Source organism: Antennarius striatus, chromosome 5 (genome assembly GCF_040054535.1).
Source record: "Antennarius striatus isolate MH-2024 chromosome 5, ASM4005453v1, whole genome shotgun sequence".
Classification (NCBI taxonomy): domain Eukaryota; kingdom Metazoa; phylum Chordata; class Actinopteri; order Lophiiformes; family Antennariidae; genus Antennarius; species Antennarius striatus.
The window spans coordinates 24,927,650-24,948,073 of record NC_090780.1 but is presented as its reverse complement, the minus strand read 5'-3'; the positions used below and the strand labels follow the sequence as shown (position 1 = coordinate 24,948,073).

Below are 20,424 nucleotides of genomic sequence, written 5' to 3'. Positions count from 1 at the left end.
GACTTCTTCCATTCTCACTTTGCTTGCTACGTTCACAATGTCTTCCCAAACCCTGACATCATCGAAAAGAGGAACATCATTCACTCTGTATTTCTAGCCATTGTTTGGTCCACTATCTTCTACACGTACTTCAGAATTCTTTTCACTGCCAGAGCCGCTAGCAAAGACAGTAAGAAGGCCAGAAACACCATCATCCTCCATGGTTTCCAGGTGTTGTTGTATATGGCCACTTATGTCAGACCTCAGTTGCTTAATACTCTCCAGCGGCAGTTCCTGATCAATTATAACGATCTACTGTTTGCTTTCTATATTATCGTGCACGTCTTGCCACGATCCATCAGTCCAATCATCTACGGCGTACGAGATGAGACCTTCAGGAAGTACCTGAAGAAGAACATGTTGGGTAAATGCAGCTTTACAAAAAAGAAACAAAAAATAACATGTTTAAAGTTAGCTTTACAAAAATAACCCTCCGGGATGGAAATTTTTCACATCCAAGAGGGTTATGTTTAAACTGTCACACCTGTTATGAGTTTACACAGACGTTAATATCCCCAACTTTTTCATATATTTTAATGATGTGATCAATTTTTATCCAATTGTTTCTCAATTTAATTATTTGTTTTACCTACAAATTTGTTTTAAATGAATGGTAGTTTACACCAACTGTTGTTCTCATCATATTCATTGTTCGTGAGCCTGTCTGGACATGGTCTACTTATAAACTATTTGTCTGAAATAAAAACACAAAGCATCAGTATTTTAACACTGAAGTCTCAGACTTTTTATTCAAGCTGACTTTTCTCTCTCACACATTTTTCCATCAAATAATCTCGTGGTAAATTTAATGTTCCATCAGCCAGAGGGCAGCAAAGCAGAGCAGCTTGTTTCTGGGGTGATCTGGCTCATTAATCATCAACTTTAATTTCAAAGCGCTGTTATAGACAGAGAAACCCATCAGAACCCTTCAAAGTAAGCATAAGTGACAGCAGCAGGGAAAACTTCCCCCATTGAGGAAGAAACCCTGGGCAGGACCCAGACTCTGAAGGGCAGCCATCCGCCTCGACTGGTTGGATGGAAATGAAATACAATACAGATCGGGACAGGGTAAGAGAAGAGTTTTTTCTGGAGTTTAGACCACCTGCTGAAGTGGGGATGGGACTTTCGGGTTGTCAGGCACTGACTTACTCAAAGTAATTGTTCTAACTCCATTTAGCGGGAGAGAAATAGCAATCTAGACCTATAGCGGCTTAGCTAAAGGAATCTATGTTGTTCATAATTATATACTTTGTCAAAAAGGAAGGTTTTGAGCCTAAATAAGCTAAGTGTGTCTGCCCCTGGACCTAGGCCAGGAGATCATTCCAGAGTAAAAGAGCCAGAGCCCTGATGGCTTACCAGAAGTTCTACATCCTCAGAGCAAAGAGCCCTGGGAGGGTGGTACATTTCCATGAGATGAGATTTTATTTTTAAATTTTATCATGAAGCAAATGCTTTCTTTCTACACTAATGGGTGTAGATTTCCTACATAGAGGGCAGCAACGTCCTGGTGATGTGCTCAGCAGACTTCCCCACCCTCTGTAGAGCCTCATGCTGGTAACTGATGATGAACCAATCAATCAGGATACTCTCTGTGGTCCACCTGTAGAAGCTACAGAGTATCCTGGAGTCCATGATAGGGCTTTCAAACTGTTATATTGGATTGGGTTGATTGGATTGGATTGATAGACTTATTTCTTTAATAATGAAATCTGTGGTCTTAATTTTTAATAATGCACTACTACCAGGTTGTTTTGGGCAGGAACAAAGGTCAGCGTGCACATCGTTCCTGCCATGATCCATCACTCCATTTATCTACGGTATACAAGATGAAACCTTCAGGAAGTACCTGAAGAGGAACATGTTGCGTAAACTTGTGCAACTTAACAAAAACATCTGTTAAATAGTTGCCATCCAAGAGAAACCTATCATTTTGCTAACTTTATAATTTGCTAACATATTTGTATTTGAATGACGTGATCAATTTTCATCTACTTTTCTATTTTTGGCTTCTTACACAATTACATTCTTGTTTTCCTATTTACATGGTTTGCTTGTTATTAAGAGCGCAATAAAAGTAATAATCTTTAATGCTCATGAACCTGTCTAGACATGATTTATATGTTTACTTTTAATTAAAACAAACTCTGTATTTTAAGACTCAAGCCTGTGATTTTCTGTTTGCCGAGTTTTCTCCATAAAACAATCTTTTTCCAGACTTTGTAATTTCAAAATTCAGTCACATTCTGTCTTAAACGGATGTAGAAAAAGTAGTCATTGCATTTATTCTACGGCCGATTATTACTTTTTACTATCAGGCCGCACCAATGCTGTACTGTCATTAGATAAGAGATCGGATTTTTCCCATTTTCACATCCCTGTATTGACTCCATGTAAAATCCTGATCAGCATTTAAAAGTCTTCTCCTAACGGAACCTGACCTAGTGTTTCATTGTCAGGCTTCAATTAATTATAAAGAACTAATTTAACCCTATTTCTGCACCAGAACACAGTGGTTCCAGAATGTAGGGTTACTTGTGAGTCATATAAAAGAAAACAGAAATGGTTGAAAGAACAAACATTTGCAATCCAGCAGGGAAGTTGAGGCAAAGACAAGTATTTGTAGGGTGGAGATTGATTGAATGATGGGATGCAGGTGACTGAGGCAACACAGGTGAAGGGAATGAACTGATTGAGTAAAGGGAGGTGGAAAAGGCTCTGAAATGACAGGAGACGTTAATGCAGGAAAACATTAAAAATGGATAGAGTTAAAAATAAGTGCACATGGCACCAGGACACCCTAGAACACCCTTTTCATGACTCTTGTTAAACAGGAGTCATGAAGAACAAGATATTGGTCAATATGGTTCTCAAAAATGTGATTAGTTAAACATATGTAGCAGAAATGGGTGACTGGTGACTAGATGGTTCCGTTGGGTTTTGGCCTCCAAACTCAGGTCAGACCAACAGGTTGTACATCAGAACTGCTGAAGGCCTCCACCAGAGTTTCCTGGCTTTAATCTATGATCCTCACTACCCAGACATTGGGTCTGAATCTTGAGGAACCTTGGCACAACATTTTGGATGGATTTGTAAACTTAAATGATATGACATATCAGCAATAGTTCACATTTATTTCTTCACAGTCAGGGTTTGGTGATGTCATCGTCGAGTCTTATTCAACAAGATGGAGCAGTGTCACTGCAGCTCACCGACCCCAGCATTGCTATAATTCAATCACAACACCATCATAAAGAGAAGTGAATTTTTACATGAGAATGTCTCACAAATTTCACTGACATTGTCTTTTCTTGTCTGCAAACTTTATTTTTGGAAATAAATCGGGGAACTGAGGTCCATGATGGAGGGAGTCACCAACTTTCATTTAACTAATTTGTCGTACTTTCAAGAGGAAACTTTAGGGACCTCCTGACATCTCCAGTATTCGTCAGTGAGTTCACAACTCAGACTCAACATCCGTCTCATTGGAGCCCATCAGTAAAGGTCAGGTCATTAAGCTCTCAGTAAAATGTGACCCACTGAGTGTTGGTACTGACAGATCCGGGTCCTGGTATCAGCTGCCTCATCTCGATGACATCACATGGAGTGATGTCACTGAATGACTGATGATGAACTCCTGGGGACACAGACTGTCCTCTGATTGGTGATGTGCTCAGCACAGGGGTATAAAGAAATGCCCCCACACCCTGATGTGGAACACTGTAGTCAGGTGAGTACCGCCTCCTGTCATACCTGCACAGACTTCACGCTACACGAGCTGCTGTTTGTCATACGTGTTCCTCACCTGTGTCCCAACGATGGCTGGACGTCTCTAAGCTGGAGAATGTTTTCTGTTCCTTTGTTGAAATGTAGGAATGCAGTTCTCTGTCTCTACATTGTTGGGGTTCAAACTACTTCAATCTAAAGGTGGATTAGCGTCTTATTTCACATTAATCTCCTGTTCAGTTTCATGTGTCTGCTCTCCAATGAAATGTGTCCTTTACCTTTCAGACCTGTGCTCTGATCGTCCGTCTGAGGCGAGTTCTTCTCTACCTGGGAAGGCAACTTTAGTGTTAATGCTCAAAAGTATTATTTTCATATATTATTGTAAATGATCAATGTTCATTTTAGAATGAATAAAATGTCAAACATTTACATAATTTTGTCTTTAGTGTTGTCTAAAGTTTTGTGACAATTCATGATGAGATATGAACTCATTTTTTGCCCCCTATACCATCTCCCCCCCACTGTCCCACTGCTGCTTTTCTGTTTTTATCATCACAGGGTCATGGCTACATCCTGGTTCTTCTGACGGAATTCCTGGTTTAATCAGCCTATCAGCCGTTGGATGTGGAGGTGAGATGGCCATTCATTTAAAGGGTTTGTCTGCCTTAGGAAGTTTTCTGTTGAACCGAAAAAGTCAATACATTATCATGCTGTCAATTATAGGAGGGATGAAGCCTGAATATCAGGAATTGCAGAATATTGGATGTCAGATGTTATGACTATATGATAAGTAGATAAGGGAACGGATGATTGAAACAACAATGTGCCACAATGAGTATCAAACTCCAGTGAATGAATTGGTTGAAAACATATTGTGATAAGAGAAATTTCTACCCATCAGCCCTTTTTTTCGTATGTTGTTGTTGATGTTGCAAAGGTGATGAAGGTGTGAAGTCTGTTGTAACAAAAGGACCAAAAAAAAACCTGAATAAATGAATAAAACTTGTAATTAACCAAAATAAATGACGTAAATCAAAATGATACAAAGGCCCTGGCCAAGGTTGTTTTGTTGGAGTCTTGTCTCTGGCAGTGAAGAGAGATGATGTGCTGCTGAGAGCTGTCCTTTTTTTGGCGCTGTGATAGGTCTATGTTGATTTTGCTTGCTCAAACATGGAAGTTTACTATTTTCCATTTTGAGATTTTTTTGAAGCATTACTTTTGAACTTTTTTGAACAATCTTTTGGTTGTTCATATCTGTGCACCTAGTCTTCATCTAAAGGCATAAATAAATGGGCCTAATATTCTATTTGGTTTGTGTTCAGAGTGATATTTAGATCAATTATTACCAGTATCTGTGTTTTGTTTTGCTGTAGGTTGTGGACATGAACACCACCGCCATTCCTAACTTTCCTGGTTGGTCTCCAGAACCTTTGCCCAAAATTTTGACCAAGAATCTTCTGGTTCTACTTCTTGGACTCTCCATCACCTGCATCAATGCAAGATTCATTCATGTCTTCAGCAAACACCAGGTCTGATTCTTCTTTCATGTTTTGTTGTCTTAAAAACTAAATATCTGGAATCTGAGCTACCATCAGCTTAGAATGTTGAAACAACATAGTGCTAGCTGACAATAGCTAACTGTAGGCTAGTAATCAGCAAGATAGGATGTGGAAATTGTCAGCAAAAAAAAAGTAACTATGAATATATACTCCTTTCTTTTGTTTGGATCCACAGATCTTCTACCTGAATCCACGATATATACTCTTCATCCACCTGGTTCTTAACGACATGATCTACGTGATGCTGACCGTCATCCTCTTTGTCATCAGCTATAACCTCTACAAAATCACATTCTCCATCTGCTGCATCTTTGTTCTAAATATTCGTTTAGCCTCAGAGAACACTCCTCTGAATGTGGGGTGCATGGCGGTAGAGTGCTACATCGCCATATGCTTACCTCTACGCCACAGCAGTATCTGCACCATCAAGAAAACATTGACACTCATTGGTCTAGTATGGCTGACAAGCATGTGTGTGGTTCTTCCTGATCTGTTTGTCACTTTGGGAACGCAGCCTCTGGCCTTCTTCCATTCCCAGTTTGCTTGCAAAAGAGTAAATATCTTCCCAAACCCTGTCCTTGTCCAGAAGAAGCACATCATTCACTCTGTGTTTCTAGTCATTATTTGGTTCACTATCTTCTACACGTACTTCAGAATTCTGTTCACTGCCAGAGCCGCTAGTAAAGACAGTAAGAAGGCCAGAAACACCATCATCCTCCATGGTTTCCAGGTCTTGTTGTGTATGACCACATATGTCGGGCCACAGTTACTGGATGCCGTAGACCAACACTTCCTGCTCAATTACAGAGACTCCATATTTGCTTTCTATATAATTGTGCACGTCCTGCCGCGATCCATTAGTCCCATCATCTATGGCGTACGTGACGAGACCTTCAGGAAGTACCTGAAGAAGAACATGTTGTGTAAATGCAGTTTCGTGAAAAACAACCACTGAATATTTCACATCCAGGAGGGTTATGTGTAAACTATCATTTATTAGGTGTTTCTGCAGACCCAAATATCCTCCAAAACACATTTTGATGAGTGCTCCTGACTATCAGGCTGCACCAATAAGTCTCTTGGGACTCTGCAGCGCCACATCTCTGTACTGACTCCCTGTCAGATCCTAATCAGTATTTGAACCCCTTGTCCTCACTGGACCTGGACCAGCACTTCATGGGTACATCTGTATGAGGGGCCGTCAGGGACATAGTTCAGAATATAGTATTCACACATACATATGAAACAAAACACATATTGTAACAGGTCTGTTTTTGTGCCTTCCACTAGGGGGCACCTGTTTTACAGCTGTGCTCACTATGAACTTGTGGAGACGGGTCAAACACATCACACTTAAGATGCATGAACAAACCTGTAGAGGAAGAGACATCATGAAAACATCCTGTTTGTTTCTTTAGTACACTACCCTGCACACAAACACATTTACCCTCCCTGAAAAAAAATCACTGTTGACGACACCATTTAAACGTTAATAGGTTCTGATCATGAACAAAAGTAATTTCTGATGATAATATAGAATATAGATGTGAGACATGAATGTCTGTTCGTCACCTGTTCTGTCCATCATATCTGAAGTTGTAAATGTAAAAACAGGTCAGAATTTAATTTAATTTTCTGAGTAAATAAAATCTCAGTAAAATGTCACCCACTGAGTTTTGGTCCCGGTATCAGCTGCCTCATCTTGATGACATCACATGGGGTGATGTCACTGAATGACTGATGATGAACTCCTGGGGACACAGACTGTCCTCTGATTGGTGATGTGCTCAGCACAGGGGTATAAAGAGACGTCCCCTACCCTGATGTGGAACACTGTAGTCAGGTGAGTACCGTCTCCTGTCATACCTGCACAGACTTCACGCTACACGAGATTCTGTTTGTCATACGTGTTCCTCACCTGTGTCCCAACGATGGCTGGACGTCTCTAAGCTGGAGAATGTTTTCTGTTCCTTTGTTGAAATGTAGGAATGCAGTTCTCTGTCTCTACATTGTTGGAGTTCCAATGACTTCAATCTAAAGGTGGATTAGCGTCTTATTTCACATTAATCTCCTGTTCAGTTTCATGTGTCTGCTCTCCAATGAAATGTGTCCTTTACCTTTCAGACCTGTGCTCTGATCGTCCGTCTGAGGTGAGTTCTTTTTTACCTGTGAGGAAAAGATTTGTGTTTATTTTCATGAGTATTGGGTTTTATTTGAAATAATTGCTGTCTATTTAGCATCTGTCAATGTTCATTAGTAAATATGCAGTTACATAATTTTGTCTTTAGTGCAGTTAAAGTATTTGTGACATTTCATGATGACACATGAACTCATCAAACCCCTTCCTGTCCCATTGCTGTGTTTATCTGCTTTTATCATCACTGGCTTGTGGCTACATCCCGGTTTTTCATGACAGAGAATTTTAGTATTTTGAGCTGCCTCTTCTTCTTTTCCTTTCAGCTTTTCCCTTCAGGGGTCTCCACAGCCAATCACTGTCCTCCATCTAACCCTGTCTTCTCATCCTCTTCTCTCACACCAACTACCTTCATGTCCTCTTTCACTACATCCATAAACCTCCTCTTTGGTCTTCCTCTAGGCCTCCTGCCTGGCAGTTCAAAACTCAGCATCCTTCTACCAATATATTCACTATCTCTCCTCTGGACATGTCCAAACCATCTCAGTCTGATGATATGATATATATTATTATATACATTTATAATTGTAAGCATTTATCATGTAAAAACTATTGTTTTTAATGACTTAAATATAGTTTTGTTTGATGTTCAGACTGATATTCAGATCTATTATTTCCAATATTTTCTTGTGTTTTAGGCTCCAGACATGAACACCACTGCCATTCCCAATTTTCCTGTTCAGTCTTCAGAAACTTTGTCCAAAGTTTTGACCAAGAATCTCCTGGTTCTTCTTCTTGGATTCTCAGTCACCTGCATGAATTCAAGCTTCATTCAGGTCTTCAGCAAAGAGCAGGTATGATTTGTTTCATATGTTGTGTTGGCTAAAATACTCAATAACTGGAAAACGAGCTAACATCAGCTCAGAATGTGGAAACAATATGCTGATCGCTTACTGTATAATGGCTTTGATTTCTGAAGCGACTTTGTGATATCTGACAGTATCTACCACAAACTCATCATGCTTCTTGCCAGACATAAACCAACGTTAGCTCCATGTGTTAAGCTGGTCAAGGTTTAGACGGCCTTCACTTGACATGACCAGTTTGCAAAATTCCTTTCTGATTATACACCACATGATGCTACTAGGCAGTCGGCTAGAAAGTGGAAATTGTTAATACGAAAAGAATAAATCTCATAAAATTTATGTTCTTCTGTTCTTTGGATTCATAGATCTTGTACCTGAATCCACGATATATACTCTTCATCCACCTGATTCTTAATGACATGATCCAAGTGATGCTGTCAATTATTCTCTTCCTCATGAGCTACAACCGCCACAAAGTCAGTTTCTCCATCTGCTGCATCATCATGCTGATCACTCTCATTGCCACAGAGAACACTCCTCTGAATGTGGCGTGCATGGCGATAGAGTGCTACATCGCCGTATGCTTACCTCTTCAGTACAGCAGGATCTGCACCATCAAGAACACATTGATACTGATTGGTCTGTTATGGGTGACGAGCATGTCTGTGGTTCTTCCTGACCTGTTTGTCACCTTGGCAACGAAGCCTCTGGACTTCTTCCATTCTCACGTTGCTTGCTACGTTCACAATGTCTTCCCAAACCCTGACATCATCGAAAAGAGGAACATCATTCACTCTGTATTTCTAGCCATTGTTTGGTCCACTATCTTCTACACGTACTTCAGAATTCTTTTCACTGCCAGAGCCGCTAGCAAAGACAGTAAGAAGGCCAGAAACACCATCATCCTCCATGGTTTCCAGGTCTTGTTGTGTATGACCACATATGTCGGGCCACAGTTGCTTAATACTCTCCAGCGGCAGTTCCTGATCAATTATAACGATTTACTGTTTGCTTTCTATATCATCGTGCACGTCTTGCCACGATCCATCAGTCCAATCATCTACGGCGTACGAGATGAGACCTTCAGGAAGTACCTGAAGAAGAACATGTTGGGTAAATGAAGCTTTACGAAAAAGAAACGAAAAATAACATGTGTAAAATTAGCTTTACAAAAATAACCCTCCGGGATGGAAATTTTTCACATCCAAGAGGGTTATGTTTAAACTGTCACACCTGTTATGAGTTTACACAGACGTTAATATCCCCAACTTTTTCATATATTTTAATGATGTGATCAATTTTTATCCAATTGTTTCTCAATTTAATTATTTGTTTTACCTACAAATTTGTTTTAAATGAATGGTAGTTTACACCAACTGTTGTTCTCATCATATTCATTGTTCGTGAGCCTGTCTGGACATGGTCTACTTATAAACTATTTGTCTGAAATAAAAACACAAAGCATCAGAATTTTAACACTGAAGTCTCAGACTTTTTATTCAAGCTGACTTTTCTCTCTCACACATTTTTCCATCAAATAATCTCGTGGTAAATTTAATGTTCCATCAGCCAGAGGGCAGCAAAGCAGAGCAGCTTGTTTCTGGGGTGATCTGGCTCATTAATCATCAACTTTAATTTCAAAGCGCTGTTATAGACAGAGAAACCCATCAGAACCCTTCAAAGTAAGCATAAGTGAGAGCAGCGGGGAAAACTTCCCCCATTGAGGAAGAACCCCTGGGCAGGACCCAGACTCTGAAGGGCAGCCATCCGCCTCGACCGGTTGGATGGAAATGAAATACAATACAGATCGGGACAGGGTAAGAGAAGAGTTTTTCTGGAGTTTAGACCAGCTGCTGAAGTGGGGATGGGACTTTCGGGTTGTCAGGCACTGACTTACTCAAAGTAATTGTTCTAACTCCATTTAGCGGGAGAGAAATAGCAATCTAGACCTATAGCGGCTTATCTAAAGGAATCTATGTTGTTCATAATTATATACTTTGTCAAAAAGGAAGGTTTTGAGCCTAAATAAACTAAGTGTGTCTGCCCCTGGACCTAGGCCAGGAGATCATTCCAGAGTAAAAGAGCCAGAGCCCTGATGGCTTACCAGAAGTTCTACATCCTCAGAGCAAAGAGCCCTGGGAGGGTGGTACATTTCCATGAGATGAGATTTTATTTTTAAATTTTATCATGAAGCAAATGCTTTCTTTCTACACTAATGGGTGTAGATTTCCTACATAGAGGGCAGCAACGTCCTGGTGATGTGCTCAGCAGACTTCCCCACCCTCTGTAGAGCCTCATGCTGGTAACTGATGATGAACCAATCAATCAGGATACTCTCTGTGGTCCACCTGTAGAAGCTACAGAGTATCCTGGAGTCCGTGATAGGGCTTTCAAACTGTTATATTGGATTGGGTTGATTGGATTGGATTGATAAACTTATTTCTTTAATAATGAAATCTGTGGTCTTAATTTTTAATAATGCACTACTACCAGGTTGTTTTGGGCAGGAACAAAGGTCAGCGTGCACATCGTTCCTGCCATGATCCATCACTCTATTTATCTACGGTATACAAGATGAAACCTTCAGGAAGTACCTGAAGAAGAACATGTTGCGTAAACTTGTGCAACTTAACAAAAACATCTGTTAAATAGTTGCCATCCAAGAGAAACCTATCATTTTGCTAACTTTATAATTTGCTAACATTTTTGTATTTGAATGACGTGATCAATTTTCATCTACTTTTCTATTTTTGGCTTCTTACACAATTACATTCTTGTTTTCCTATTTACATGGTTTCCTTGTTATTAAGAGCGCAATAAAAGTAATCATCTTTAATGCTCATGAACCTGTCTAGACATGATTTATATGTTTACTTTTAATTAAAACAAACTCCGTATTTTAAGACTCAAGCCTGTGATTTTCTGTTTGCCGAGTTTTCTCCATAAAACAATCTTTTTCCAGACTTTGTAATTTCAAAATTCAGTCACATTCTGTCTTAAACGGATGTAGAAAAAGTAGTCATTGCATTTATTCTACGGCCGATTATTACTTTTTACTATCAGGCCGCACCAATGCTGTACTGTCATTAGGTAAGAGATCGGATTTTTCCCATTTTCACATCCCTGTATTGACTCCATGTAAAATCCTGATCAGCATTTAAAAGTCTTCTCCTAACGGAACCTGACCTAGTGTTTCATTGTCAGGCTTCAATTAATTATAAAGAACTAATTTAACCCTATTTCTGCACCAGAACACAGTGGTTCCAGAATGTAGGGTTACTTGTGAGTCATATAAAAGAAAACAGAAATGGTTGAAAGAACAAACATTTGCAATCCAGCAGAGAAGTTGAGGCAAAGACAAGTATTTGTAGGGTGGAGATTGATTGAATGATGGGATGCAGGTGACTGAGGCAACACAGGTGAAGGGAATGAACTGATTGAGTACAGGGAGGTGGAAAAGGCTCTGAAATGACAGGAGACGTTAATGCAGGAAAACATTAAAAATGGATAGAGTTAAAAATAAGTGCACATGGCACCAGGACACCCTAGAACACCCTTTTCATGACTCTTGTTAACCAGGAGTCATGAAGAACAAGATATTGGTCAATATGGTTCTCAAAAATGTGATTAGTTAAACATATGTAGCAGAAATGGGTGACTGGTGACTAGATGGTTCCGTTGGGTTTTGGCCTCCAAACTCAGGTCAGACCAACAGGTTGTACATCAGAACTGCTGAAGGCCTCCACCAGAGTTTCCTGGCTTTAATCTATGATCCTCACTACCCAGACATTGGGTCTGAATCTTGAGGAACCTTGGCACAACATTTTGGATGGATTTGTAAACTTAAATGATATGACATATCAGCAATAGTTCACATTTATTTCTTCACAGTCAGGGTTTGGTGATGTCATCGTCGAGTCTTATTCAACAAGATGGAGCAGTGTCACTGCAGCTCACCGACCCCAGCATTGCTATAATTCAATCACAACACCATCATAAAGAGAAGTGAATTTTTACATGAGAATGTCTCACAAATTTCACTGACATTGTCTTTTCTTGTCTACAAACTTTATTTTTGGAAATAAATCGGGGAACTGAGGTCCATGATGGAGGGAGTCACCAACTTTCATTTAACTAATTTGTCGTACTTTCAAGAGGAAACTTTAGGGACCTCCTGACATCTCCAGTATTCGTCAGTGAGTTCACAACTCAGACTCAACATCTGTCTCATTGGAGCCCATCAGTAAAGGTCAGGTCATTAAGCTCTCAGTAAAATGTGACCCACTGAGTGTTGGTACTGACAGATCCGGGTCCTGGTATCAGCTGCCTCATCTTGATGACATCACATGGGGTGATGTCACTGAATGACTGATGATGAACTCCTGGGGACACAGACTGTCCTCTGATTGGTGATGTGCTCAGCACAGGGGTATAAAGAGACGTCCCCTACCCTGATGTGGAACACTGTAGTCAGGTGAGTACCGCCTCCTGTCATACCTGCACAGACTTCACGCTACACGAGCTTCTGTTTGTCATACGTGTTCCTCACCTGTGTCCCAACGATGGCTGGACGTCTCTAAGCTGGAGAATGTTTTCTGTTCCTTTGTTGAAATGTAGGAATGCAGTTCTCTGTCTCTACATTGTTGGAGTTCCAATGACTTCAATCTAAAGGTGGATTAGCTTCTTAATTCACATTAATCTCCTGTTCAGTTTCAGGTGTCTGCTCACCAATGAAATGTGTCCTTTACCTTTCAGACCTGTGCTCTGATCGTCCGTCTGAGGCGAGTTCTTCTCTACCTGGGAAGGCAACTTTAGTGTTAATGCTCAAAAGTATTATTTTCATATATTATTGTAAATGATCAATGTTCATTTTAGAATGAATAAAATGTCAAACATTTACATAATTTTGTCTTTAGTGTTGTCTAAAGTTTTGTGACAATTCATGATGAGATATGAACTCATTTTTTGCCCCCTATACCATCTCCCCCCCACTGTCCCACTGCTGCTTTTCTGTTTTTATCATCACAGGGTCATGGCTACATCCTGGTTCTTCTGACGGAATTCCTGGTTTAATCAGCCTATCAGCCGTTGGATGTGGAGGTGAGATGGCCATTCATTTAAAGGGTTTGTCTGCCTTAGGAAGTTTTCTGTTGAACCGAAAAAGTCAATACATTATCATGCTGTCAATTATAGGAGGGATGAAGCCTGAATATCAGGAATTGCAGAATATTGGATGTCAGATGTTATGACTATATGATAAGTAGATCAGGGAACGGACGATTGAAACAACAATGTGCCACAATGAGTATCAAACTCCAGTGTATGAATTGGTTGAAAACATATTGTGATAAGAGAAATTTCTACCCATCAGCCCTTTTTTTCGTATGTTGTTGTTGATGTTGCAAAGGTGATGAAGGTGTGAAGTCTGTTGTAACAACAGGACCAAAAAAAAACCTGAATAAATGAATAAAACTTGTAATTAACCAAAATAAATGACGTAAATCAAAATGATACAAAGGCCCTGGCCAAGGTTGTTTTGTTGGAGTCTTGTCTCTGGCAGTGAAGAGGGATGATGTGCTGCTGAGAGCTGTCCTTTTTTTGGCGCTGTGATAGGTCTATGTTGATTTTGCTTGCTCAAACATGGAAGTTTACTATTTTCCATTTTGAGATTTTTTTGAAGCATTACTTTTGAACTTTTTTGAACAATCTTTTGGTTGTTCATATCTGTGCACCTAGTCTTCATCTAAAGGCATAAATAAATGGGCCTAATATTCTATTTGGTTTGTGTTCAGAGTGATATTTAGATCAATTATTACCAGTATCTGTGTTTTGTTTTGCTGTAGGTTGTGGACATGAACACCACCGCCATTCCTAACTTTCCTGGTTGGTCTCCAGAACCTTTGCCCAAAATTTTGACCAAGAATCTTCTGGTTCTACTTCTTGGACTCTCCATCACCTGCATCAATGCAAGATTCATTCATGTCTTCAGCAAACACCAGGTCTGATTCTTCTTTCATGTTTTGTTGTCTTAAAAACTAAATATCTGGAATCTGAGCTACCATCAGCTTAGAATGTTGAAACAACATAGTGCTAGCTGACAATAGCTAACTGTAGGCTAGTAATCAGCAAGATAGGATGTGGAAATTGTCAGCAAAAAAAAAGTAACTATGAATATATACTCCTTTCTTTTGTTTGGATCCACAGATCTTCTACCTGAATCCACGATATATACTCTTCATCCACCTGGTTCTTAACGACATGATCTACGTGATGCTGACCGTCATCCTCTTTGTCATCAGCTATAACCTCTACAAAATCACATTCTCCATCTGCTGCATCTTTGTTCTAAATATTCGTTTAGCCTCAGAGAACACTCCTCTGAATGTGGGGTGCATGGCGGTAGAGTGCTACATCGCCATATGCTTACCTCTACGCCACAGCAGGATCTGCACCATCAAGAAAACATTGACACTCATTGGTCTAGTATGGCTGACAAGCATGTGTGTGGTTCTTCCTGATCTGTTTGTCACTTTGGGAACGCAGCCTCTGGCCTTCTTCCATTCCCAGTTTGCTTGCAAAAGAGTAAATATCTTCCCAAACCCTGTCCTTGTCCAGAAGAAGCACATCATTCACTCTGTGTTTCTAGTCATTATTTGGTTCACTATCTTCTACACGTACTTCAGAATTCTGTTCACTGCCAGAGCCGCTAGTAAAGACAGTAAGAAGGCCAGAAACACCATCATCCTCCATGGTTTCCAGGTCTTGTTGTGTATGACCACATATGTCGGGCCACAGTTACTGGATGCCGTAGACCAACACTTCCTGCTCAATTACAGAGACTCCATATTTGCTTTCTATATAATTGTGCACGTCCTGCCGCGATCCATTAGTCCCATCATCTATGGCGTACGTGACGAGACCTTCAGGAAGTACCTGAAGAAGAACATGTTGTGTAAATGCAGTTTCGTGAAAAACAACCACTGAATATTTCACATCCAGGAGGGTTATGTGTAAACTATCATTTGTTAGGTGTCTCTGGAGACCCAAATATCCTCCAAAACACATTTTGATGAGTGCTCCTGACTATCAGGCTGCACCAATAAGTCTCTTGGGACTCTGCAGCGCCACATCTCTGTACTGACTCCCTGTCAGATCCTAATCAGTATTTGAACCCCTTGTCCTCACTGGACCTGGACCAGCACTTCATGGGTACATCTGTATGAGGGGCCGTCAGGGACATAGTTCAGAATATAGTATTCACACATACATATGAAACAAAACACATATTGTAACAGGTCTGTTTTTGTGCCTTCCACTAGGGGGCACCTGTTTTACAGCTGTGCTCACTATGAACTTGTGGAGACGGGTCAAACACATCACACTTAAGATGCATGAACAAACCTGTAGAGGAAGAGACATCATGAAAACATCCTGTTTGTTTCTTTAGTACACTACCCTGCACACAAACACATTTACCCTCCCTGAAAAAAAATCACTGTTGACGACACCATTTAAACGTTAATAGGTTCTGATCATGAACAAAAGTAATTTCTGATGATAATATAGAATATAGATGTGAGACATGAATGTCTGTCTGTTCGTCACCTGTTCTGTCCATCATATCTGAAGTTGTAAATGTAAAAACAGGTCAGAATTTAATTTTATTTTCTGAGTAAATAAAATCTCAGTAAAATGTCACCCACTGAGTTTTGGTCCCGGTATCAGCTGCCTGATCTTGATGACATCACATGGGGTGATGTCACTGAATGACTGATGATGAACTCCTGGGGACACAGACTGTCCTCTGATTGGTGATGTGCTCAGCACAGGGGTATAAAGAGACGTCCCCTACCCTGATGTGGAACACTGTAGTCAGGTGAGTACCGCCTCCTGTCATACCTGCACAGACTTCACGCTACACGAGCTTCTGTTTGTCATACGTGTTCCTCACCTGTGTCCCAACGATGGCTGGACGTCTCTAAGCTGGAGAATGTTTTCTGTTCCTTTGTTGAAATGTAGGAATGCAGTTCTCTGTCTCTACATTGTTGGAGTTCCAATGACTTCAATCTAAAGGTGGATTAGTGTCTTATTTCACATTAATCTCCTGTTCAGTTTCATGTGTCTGCTCACCAATGAAATGTGTCCTTTACCTTTCAGACCTGTGCTCTGATCGTCCGTCTGAGGTGAGTTCTTTTTTACCTGTGAGGAAAAGATTTGTGTTTATTTTCATGAGTATTGGGTTTTATTTGAAATAATTGCTGTCTATTTAGCATCTGTCAATGTTCATTAGTAAATATGCAGTTACATAATTTTGTCTTTAGTGCAGTTAAAGTATTTGTGACATTTCATGATGACACATGAACTCATCAAACCCCTTCCTGTCCCATTGCTGTGTTTATCTGCTTTTATCATCACTGGCTTGTGGCTACATCCCGGTTTTTCATGACAGAGAAATTTAGTATTTTGAGCTGCCTCTTCTTCTTTTCCTTTCAGCTTTTCCCTTCAGGGGTCTCCACAGCCAATCACTGTCCTCCATCTAACCCTGTCTTCTCATCCTCTTCTCTCACACCAACTACCTTCGTGTCCTCTTTCACTACATCCATAAACCTCCTCTCTGGTCTTCCTCTAGGCCTCCTGCCTGGCAGTTCAGAACTCAGCATCCTTCTACCAATATATTCACTATCTCTCCTCTGGACATGTCCAAACCATCTCAGTCTGATGATATGATATATATTATTATATACATTTATAATTGTAAGCATTTATCATGTAAAAACTATTGTTTTTAATGACTTAAATATAGTTTTGTTTGATGTTCAGACTGATATTCAGATCTATTATTTCCAATATTTTCTTGTGTTTTAGGCTCCAGACATGAACACCACTGCCATTCCCAATTTTCCTGTTCAGTCTTCAGAAACTTTGTCCAAAGTTTTGACCAAGAATCTCCTGGTTCTTCTTCTTGGATTCTCAGTCACCTGCATGAATTCAAGCTTCATTCAGGTCTTCAGCAAAGAGCAGGTATGATTTGTTTCATATGTTGTGTTGGCTAAAATACTCAATAACTGGAAAACGAGCTAACATCAGCTCAGAATGTGGAAACAATATGCTGATCGCTTACTGTATAATGGCTTTGATTTCTGAAGCGACTTTGTGATATCTGACAGTATCTACCACAAACTCATCATGCTTCTTGCCAGACATAAACCAACGTTAGCTCCATGTGTTAAGCTGGTCAAGGTTTAGACGGCCTTCACTTGACATGACCAGTTTGCAAAATTCCTGTCTGATTATACACCACATGATGCTACTAGGCAGTCGGCTAGAAAGTGGAAATTGTTAATACGAAAAGAATAAATCTCATAAAATTTATGTTCTTCTGTTCTTTGGATTCATAGATCTTGTACCTGAATCCACGATATATACTCTTCATCCACCTGATTCTTAATGACATGATCCAAGTGATGCTGTCAATTATTCTCTTCCTCATGGCCTACAACCGCCACAAAGTCAGTTTCTCCATCTGCTGCATCATCATGCTGATCACTCTCTTTGCCACAGAGAACACTCCTCTGAATGTGGCGTGCATGGCGATAGAGTGCTACATCGCCGTATGCTTACCTCTTCAGTACAGCAGGATCTGCACCATCAAGAACACATTGATACTGATTGGTCTGTTATGGGTGACGAGCATGTCTGTGGTTCTTCCTGACCTGTTTGTCACCTTGGCAACGAAGCCTCTGGACTTCTTCCATTCTCACGTTGCTTGCTACGTTCACAATGTCTTCCCAAACCCTGACATCATCGAAAAGAGGGACATCATTCACTCTGTGTTTCTAGCCATTGTTTGGTCCACTATCTTCTACACGTACTTCAGAATTCTTTTCACTGCCAGAGCCGCTAGCAAAGACAGTAAGAAGGCCAGAAACACCATCATCCTCCATGGTTTCCAGGTGTTGTTGTATATGGCCACTTATGTCAGACCTCAGTTGCTTAATACTCTCCAGCGGCAGTTCCTGATCAATTATAACGATTTACTGTTTGCTTTCTATATTATCGTGCACGTCTTGCCACGATCCATCAGTCCAATCATCTACGGCGTACGAGATGAGACCTTCAGGAAGTACCTGAAGAAGAACACGTTGGGTAAATGCAGCTTTACGAAAAAGAAACGAAAAATAACATGTGTAAAATTAGCTTTACAAAAATAACCCTCCGGGATGGAAATTTTTCACATCCAAGAGGGTTATGTTTAAACTGTCACACCTGTTATGAGTTTACACAGACGTTAATATCCCCAACTTTTTCATATATTTTAATGATGTGATCAATTTTTATCCAATTGTTTCTTAATTTAATTATTTGTTTTACCTACAAATTTGTTTTAAATGAATGGTAGTTTACACCAACTGTTGTTCTCATCATATTCATTGTTCGTGAGCCTGTCTGGACATGGTCTACTTATAAACTGTCTGAAATAAAAACACAAAGCATCAGTATTTTAACACTGAAGTCTCAGACTTTTTATTCAAGCTGACTTTTCTCTCTCACACATTTTTCCATCAAATAATCTCGTGGTAAATTTAATGTTCCATCAGCCAGATGGCAGAAAAGCAGAGCAGCTTGTTTCTGGGGTGATCTGGCTCATTAATCATCAACTTTAATTTCAAAGCGCTGTTATAGACAGAGAAACCCATCAGAACCCTTCAAAGTAAGCATAAGTGACAGCAGCGGGGAAAACTTCCCCCATTGAGGAAGAAACCCTGGGCAGGACCCAGACTCTGAAGGGCAGCCATCCGCCTCGACCGGTTGGATGGAAATGAAATACAATACAGATCGGGACAGGGTAAGAGAAGAGTTTTTCTGGAGTTTAGACCAGCTGCTGAAGTGGGGATGGGACTTTCGGGTTGTCAGGCACTGACTTACTCAAAGTAATTGTTCTAACTCCATTTAGCGGGAGAGAAATAGCAATCTAGACCTATAGCGGCTTATCTAAAGGAATCTATGTTGTTCATAATTATATACTTTGTCAAAAAGGAAGGTTTTGAGCCTAAATAAGCTAAGTGTGTCTGCCCCTGGACCTAGGCCAGGAGATCATTCCAGAGTAAAAGAGCCAGAGCCCTGATGGCTTACCAGAAGTTCTACATCCTCAGAGCAAAGAGCCCTGGGAGGGTGGTACATTTCCATGAGATGAGATTTTATTTTTAAATTTTATCATGAAGCAAATGCTTTCTTTCTACACTAATGGGTGTAGATTTCCTACATAGAGGGCAGCAACGTCCTGGTGATGTGCTCAGCAGACTTCCCCACCCTCTGTAGAGCCTCATGCTGGTAACTGATGATGAACCAATCAATCAGGATACTCTCTGTGGTCCACCTGTAGAAGCTACAGAGTATCCTGGAGTCCGTGATAGGGCTTTCAAACTGTTATATTGGATTGGGTTGATTGGATTGGATTGATAAACTTATTTCTTTAATAATGAAATCTGTGGTCTTAATTTTTAATAATGCACTACTACCAGGTTGTTTTGGGCAGGAACAAAGGTCAGCGTGCACATCGTTCCTGCCATGATCCATCACTCTATTTATCTACGGTATACAAGATGAAACCTTCAGGAAGTACCTGAAGAAGAACATGTTGCGTAAACTTGTGCAACTTAACAAAAACATCTGTTAAATAGTTGCCATCCAAGAGAAACCTATCATTTTGCTAACTTTATAATTTGCTAACATTTTTGTATTTGAATGACGTGATCGATTTTCATCTACTTTTCTATTTTTGGCTTCTTACACAATTACATTCTTGTTTTCCTATTTACATGGTTTCCTTGTTATTAAGAGCACAATAAAAGTAATAATCTTTAATGCTCATGAACCTGTCTAGACATGATTTATATGTTTACTTTTAATTAAAACAAACTCTGTATTTTAAGACTCAAGCCTGTGATTTTCTGTTTGCCGAGTTTTCTCCATAAAACAATCTTTTTCCAGACTTTGTAATTTCAAAATTCAGTCACATTCTGTCTTAAACGGATGTAGAAAAAGTAGTCATTGCATTTATTCTACGGCCGATTATTACTTTTTACTATCAGGCCGCACCAAT

At 40.1% G+C, this 20,424-nt stretch overlaps 1 protein-coding gene across 1 annotated transcript; it reads left to right on the top strand.

The window, feature by feature from the left end:
• The first annotated feature begins 7,252 nt into the window (after positions 1-7,252).
• Positions 7,253-9,442, top strand: LOC137595618 (odorant receptor 131-2-like). The gene is made up of 4 exons (XM_068315832.1): positions 7,253-7,262; positions 7,446-7,471; positions 8,154-8,309; positions 8,687-9,442. The coding sequence occupies exons 1-4, from the start codon at positions 7,253-7,255 to the stop codon at positions 9,440-9,442; spliced, it is 948 nt and encodes a 315-aa protein (XP_068171933.1).
• Positions 9,443-20,424: the final 10,982 nt, after the last annotated feature.